General features: G+C 33.4%; 1 protein-coding gene across 2 annotated transcripts in view; it reads left to right on the plus strand.

Moving 5' to 3' along the window:
* LOC148955346 (SH3 domain-binding glutamic acid-rich protein homolog) overlaps positions 1 to 6769 on the plus strand; it is a 76609-nt gene extending 69840 nt beyond the window's left edge. For both annotated transcript variants that reach the window (XM_089101669.1, XM_089101675.1), the window contains exon 5: positions 3100 to 6769. In XM_089101669.1, the coding sequence (XP_088957795.1) occupies positions 3100 to 3113 (14 nt within the window). In that variant the 3' untranslated portion in view covers positions 3114 to 6769. The remainder of the gene's footprint in view (positions 1 to 3099) is intronic.
* Positions 6770 to 7091: the final 322 nt, after the last annotated feature.

Genomic DNA, 7091 nt, shown 5'->3' on the forward strand with positions numbered 1-7091 from the left:
TAACAACCCCACCAGCAGCATCTGGCACAAGGGCTGTAAGTTAAGCTAGGTGCTCATTGCTAACACATAAGGTTTTTGTAGAAAAAATTTTGTATGAACTTTGGGGGGGCTCATTCGATTGGAAATCAAAATTTCCAGTTTCCACCCCACCCTATTTTTTCCCCCAAATACATCCGATCTAAATTTTGGGACGGCCATTTTATTTAAAACAGTTTAAAGGTTAAATAACTATACCATAGTTAAATAACTATGGTTCATAGCCCTATTGTGTGTCAAACAACTTAAGTATGGTGGTTGAGTTGCACGAGGGATCAGTTGCACGAGGTTTCAGTTGCAGGAGGGTTTAGTTGCACTGGGGTTGAGTTGCACGATGGTTCAGTTACATGGGTGTTCAGTTACCTGGGGGTTCAGTTACACGGGGGTTTAGTTAAATGGGGTTGAGTTGCACGAGGGTTCAGTTAAAGGGGGTTCAGTTGCATGAGGGTTCAGTAGCACGAGGGTTCAGTTGCATGGGGGTTCATGGTTATCTTCTTATATGAGCCTCAAACGAAATGAAATAACATTATAATTACAAATTTTACGTATAACCTTGGTCAAACTAATTAGATTCAGAATAGGTCAAACTGCTATTACATTTGAAAAATCAAATAATTTTTTCTTGGCTAATCTAGCAGAAGTACGTTGACATTTCAAATCAGTCCTACTGTTCCCAAGGTTCGTTTCATTTTGGTCTCTATCTAGTAAGTTTAAACTTTTCTGGGTTCATTGTCCAAAATTTTCTTATCTTCTTCATCATCAGAAATCTATGACAATCTAGCTTATTTCTTAACTAACCTGTTTAAATATAATCTAATCTATATTCTCCCTCATCTTTATTCATACTAACCCCCATACTGATTTTTTCTTTATTTATATGGTCTCTAAGGCTTTGTAGCAGTCCAACGCAATTATCAATTATTTTGTTTGATCAGACCATGTATTATGGCGTGGAAGATCAATATCATCCCTGTCGCTTTTATTCTAATCACAGATTTCTTTGTCCATTATTTTCATTTGCAATTCATTGTTATGGTTGCTGTCGCATGTCTTGTAGATACAGATCCTTGCGCTTCATTTTCGTACATCATTACCTCAGACTTTTTCCCATACCTTTTGCTTAGTGTGTTTGGATTCATTCAAAATCATGTGTAATTTCGTAGACGTCATAGATACAAAAAAAACTTCTTTCCCAGCTTTTGCTTAACCTTGAAATTTTTGCTTTAATTGCATTTCTTTATTATTCAGTAGCAACCAGGAATGTCCCAATGACTATTTCCTCTGAAATATCTAAATTACGCATTGGCGCAATCATCGTTTTATTCTTTATTTTCTAGTTATAAATCAGTAATTTCAGTTGAATTAAGAAATTCTGACATGAATTCAGCAACCTTCCTTCCTGTTTATCATTTTCAGATGCTGAAATAACACGTTCCTTATTCCATTGTTCAGTTGTTCAATGCCTTTTTCTTTAGCTGTTTGGAGTCATTCATCATCTTTTGTAATTAGATACTGAAAACCATACGGCCTTCCCTGGGGAAAAATGATGTAATTTTAATCTTTGAATGTATAAAAATGTGACGTTACTCACATGATTTTTTCTGGCATGAGCTAAATTCTTCTTTCCTGTTTATCCTACGCAGACGCCAAAAAAACTTCGTTCCATTCCAGGGTGGTTAAGAAATGCAGGTCTGAATTCATTTTCTCCTTTCTGTGTATCATTGCAGACGCTAAAATAACACTTCTTCATTCTTGGGAGAAAAATCAGCAATTTCAATTGAATTAAGTAATTCTGGCGTAAATTCAATTCCTCCTTCCTGTTTATCCTTCACAGACTCACGCAAGCTAAACTAACATGTCCCTTCAGTCCATTGTAGTTTCATTTTGTTATGCAACGTTTTCCTTTGCAGTTCAATGTGAATTTTGCTTTATTCTTGTTCCATGCCTTTTTCTTTATCTGTTCAGAGTCATTTGTCATCTTTATAACGTTGCAAGAGCCGTAAATACTAAAACTGACACGACAACTCCTGGGGGGGGGGATGACGTAAATTATGCTGTAGAAATGTATATAAATATAACGTCACTCACATGATTTTTTTCCAAAATTAAGGCAGTACTCAAATCCCCCCCCCGCTATCTAGATCTTTTTTTTGCCAGAAAATCCCAGGATGCCAGTTTTTTTAAATCTGGAGCTGTTTTCACGGAAAGTTTTTGCATAAATAAATACGCAGTTGCTCGTTTAAAGAAAAAAGATTATATATATATATATATATATATATATATATATATATATATATATATATATATTAAGACTGAATGTCGCTCTTTCCTTCAGTTAGTAAACTGGTTTTGTCCGTGTAATTTAAATAAGTCAAGTTTGCTAAAGAAAAGCGCTTGAACCACAAACTAGAAACTTGTCACTTGTGCATTTGCATCAAAATATTAGTTGGTCCCATTTGCTTACCCCACATTCAACGGAGCTTATTGCAATTAATTACAATAATTTATTGACTAGGCGTAATTATTTTGCAGCATTGAACCTGCCATGAACATCAACATGAATTTCTCACAAAAAAATAAACCAAAAATCTTGCAAATCCATAGAACCTTTGAAACTAACGTAAAGTATTGTTAGTCTCTACTAAGAGGTAAATATTCAAAGAAAAAATCGTCTGTGAAAAGACGAAGTTTAGTTTATTGAGCTCTGAACCGCAATAAGCAAATAATTAATTGGAATTTGCTAGTGAACGCTAAAATTTAAAAGAATCAATTGCAATAAGCTTATTGGACTCAGGTTTATACTTGAAGTCAGTATTCAGATAAATCAAGGGGTTCTTTTAAGTAGCATTGAACTTCTTTTTCCCTTGATAAGAGAAAGAAATGGATATTTAATATGATGTAATACTTGTAACATTATCAGTTTGCCTTAATCTGGGCTCGAGGGTAAAGATTTCGACGACCACAAAGGAAGGACGAATGAACCATATTCTATGCCATATGGTTGTAAAACAAGTTAATTGCGCTGTGTTTTAGTCTAACTACTTTCAGTTTCATTTATTTCAGATGCCGATGAATGACCGTGAAGGCGAAAGTTTTCCATTTGCTACTAATGGACAGAAACCAAAGTCTCAAACTCAGAGTTGTGTGTGTAAATCCTTTTTATTGTGTTCAAATTCGTTTGTTTTTTATGTTGCCTTCCAATGGACTGTTATCCTCTCCTTATTTCCTTGTCCTTTGTTTGTAGGGTTCATTCAAGTGCGAACCTAATTTTTGTCAAGCATGACTCTGAATCCATATTATGCTGAATTTTTGTTTTAAAAAGGAGTACTTACTCTGGGCCTATCTGTAAAAATTCTAAAGATTTTGTTAGAAAATTTTTAGGAATTTTCTGCTAGAGCTTAATCTCGAGGTTTCAAACCCGCCGAAAAATTCTCTGATAGCCCCCTCCTACCCGTAAAAGCTGTGAAGTTTCTGCCTATGAATATGGGGCTTGTCGAAGTCCATAGCTTTGTTAAACGGGCTTACAAATTACAGTCGATAATGAGGTGGCCAACGTAGGCTTTTTTGGGAAGTTCATCTTTCCATAGTTATTTTTAAATATGTATTACTATACATACTTGCTGAACCCGAAATTTATATCTATTCCTTTGTTTATATGTAGTATTTTAAAAATTCAGGATTTCAATTCTAGGGTCATATTTTTCAACTTAAAAGAATTAAAGAAAAAATATATGTTCGCAAATCAGTTCAAGTATTTGCATTCCTCATAGGCATCTTCTTTTTTCAAACAGTTATGTTGGAATACAATGTTAAAAATTGGGATGAAATTTTTGAAAATTGGTCTGCGGTGAAAGAAGGGGTTATTAGATTGAGATAATGAGGGTGTCGTCGTGTAATATGCAAGAACAAAAATTAGGTTTTCACACTTGGATTCACCCCTAAATTCCATGTTTGCACCTATGAATAATTAAATGTTAATTATCCATCTGTGAATGATAGCTATTGTAATAAACAATTTCTTCAATAACAAATTCATCAGATGCCGTATCTTGCTGCCGATTCCTTACCATCCCAATATAGGATTTCAATAAGTTTTCCAAGAGATGCTTAAGCTTCGATGTAGCAGATATCTTTTCGTTTTTTTTTATGAACAGTTAGAGTTGATTCGAGTTATTATTTTGTTTTGCCAAAGATAAATTTTAAAACGGAAATTTTTATTTTAGTTGAGAGTGAGTCATCAAAACGAAGACTTTTTTATTTGTATTCCTTGGCCTTTTGTGCTTTGTTGAGATTCTGTGCGCGTATTTTTACAATTGAGCTCTTGGTTAAAAGAAAAAAACAGCAGTTAAATGATACTCAGTCTGAAAATCGTAATTTGAACCTACGAAGGATTCTTGTTTTAGATTTCCTTCCAGTCTTCTTTTATTTTCTTCTGTAATATATTAAGCGGTTTTGTTTTTAAAAAGCAAAGGATAGCCTAGAGGCTGCCATTGTGTTGCTTATCTTTATTTTTCTTTTACGTCAAGAGGTTCTCTTGCGTTTGATAGTTATTAAAAAACATACTCTTTTTTTCTTTTTATTAAAAAGACAATTTGACAAAGGGCTATAAATACCTTTTTATTTCGCTGGTTGTCGTAATCTAAATAGTGTAGACTATTTATCCGTTAAAGAAATTTAGAGTACTATGATTTTTTTGTTTTTCACTAAAATCTCTATCTGACAGTGTAGTGTCGTCTTTGAAAAGGTGCTTATGCTAATCAGTGCATAAATCCAAGTGTTAATTGATGCTTTTTCAAAAGGGCTGCGCTAGTTGTTTTTCGGCGAATTCAGTAATTTTACAAATATTACCTGATATAAAAGATAAAAGTTTTTCTGTGATCTTTTAGTCATTGTTGTCTTCTTTGTGTCTGTAGGTTTGTGTACTTATGCTTTCACACCTGGATACTTTTCAGTTTCTGGAATATGCGGTTAGAGCGGTATTTCACCTGTTCAAGTCTTATCTTGGCCCTCGTAGCTTTCGGTCAAATCGGTACTTACGTGTTATATCGACCGCACCAAAGAAGTGAAGTTAGGTTAATCCTAATGAAATATGCCAAAATATTATGAAAATATAATACTTTAGAAACAAAATTATGGAAACTACAACAGAGAATTATGAAAAGCAAGCCGCGCAGCACGCATTATGTTAAATACCTAACCAACTTTGTATATTAAACATCTAATTAAAATATACCTGCATAGTACTTTATCTCACTGAGGCTAAGCTAATTATCTCCGAATGCAGACAGAGAAATCGGTTTTACTCAGATCAAGAACAACAGTGTGGTCGCTATAACACGTAAGTACCGTCAGATCTTTAATATTAACTTTCAATTTGAAATTTTTTTTTGATTGAACAAGCTATTTGGAAAGTGACAACGTTCGAAGATATATGTTTGAAGTTTGATGTTTAAAGATATCTGAAAGTGTTTGCTCTACTTGTTCAACTACTTGGTGTGCAGAAATATGCTCAACTGCGCATTTGGGGTCTTTGGTAATGGATATCACTTCCTAAAAATATTTGGCACAAATTTGTTTACATATTGATTACAGATGTCTGAATTTTGTGAAACATTGTACTTTTTCCATCAAATAGGTTTTAAAGCAAAGCGTTCATGTTTACTGTATTCCCATAAATCCATGCTATTTCATTCTAATCTCAAGTAGAATTGTTGCTCGTCACCACTTTCAATGTTTGTGCTCAAAGAATAACTATTGAAATATTAGGACTTTTCAGTGCATTTTCTGTAGCTTAAAAAATAAGGAAGGGCAACATCAGTGAATTTCCTCGTTATTTTGAATACTACTTAATTTCCAATAGCCCGCTAAATTACTACCAGTGATTATTATTCCCGACGCATTCTAGTAATTAAAAAAAAAAAAAAAAATGAGGTAGTTACCGTTTCACCTGTGTATTACGAAATCGATATGAAGACTCATATTTATATGAAAGTTAAGTTTGAAATTGAGCTTCTTCTTGTATTATTCTGTGTTGTTACACATACAAAAATATCAGTCTTGCTGTAATAACTGCTGTCTGGGGAAGGGGGGTTCAGAGGAGGGACCTTTGAGCAAAAGTTCATTTTACATCAAAGTTTTGATTTATTTTATTTTTTTAGCTTCGTAAACATCTTAGAGGGGGGTATAAGTTATTTCTTACTCTCCCGCCTTTCCCCCTGGGAGCAGATATTCTCAGGGTCATACTAAAGAATGAAGGTTAAGATCTGTAGTAGTTGTTAAACTGCAGTCTTTAATCGATTGATGTCTGTGCTGAAGCTTTATGAAGTTTCGACTTTAATTTATGAAGAATAATGTGTAGGTGACGTATCGCTAACTACTTCAATTTTCAAAAATTAATCAAGTACAGTGTTTGGTATTTCGACTCACTGTAACTTAATTGTTTTTAATTCAATTGATGTATAGTTTGTTTACAGATTTTTTTTTTTTTTTTATAACAGATTCAAAGTTTCAAATTCGAATTTTTCGTCTCCGTAGTGCTTGTGTTGGTCAAAATTTATTTCTCTGTGTCTGTCTCCCATTTTGGGTCAATAAAATTTAGCCATCTAAATGACTCTTCTTTTTTTAGTTTATAACAGATTCAAATTTTTCGTCTCCGTAGTGCTTATGTTAGTTAAAATTTCTTTCTTTGGGTCTGTCTCCCTTTTTGGGCCAATAAAATTTAGCCATCTAAACGACTCTTCTTTTTTTAGTTTATAACAGATTCAAATTTTTCGTCTCCGTAGTGCTTATGTTAGTTAAAATTTCTTTCTTTGGGTCTGTCTCCCGTTTTGGGCCAATAAAATTTAGCCATCTAAATCACTCTTCTTTTTTAGGCTTGATTTGTATTTGATGACATTACTACCCATTTATTCCTTTTGCTTAAGGCTAAATAAATCCACCCTTATTTTATGTAACATGCAAAGATTTTAATTATGCAAAAGCTACTCATTTGAAATATAGTTTTAAAGATCTGTAGTCCCTAAAAGTTTTTTTTTCTAATTTATATCTAAAAAATA

The sequence above is a fragment of the Artemia sp. Qi Xiang Cuo genome, chromosome 2, assembly GCF_049724085.1.
Source record: "Artemia sp. Qi Xiang Cuo chromosome 2, ASM4972408v1, whole genome shotgun sequence".
In the NCBI taxonomy this organism is placed as follows: Eukaryota; Metazoa; Arthropoda; class Branchiopoda; order Anostraca; family Artemiidae; genus Artemia; species Artemia sp. Qi Xiang Cuo.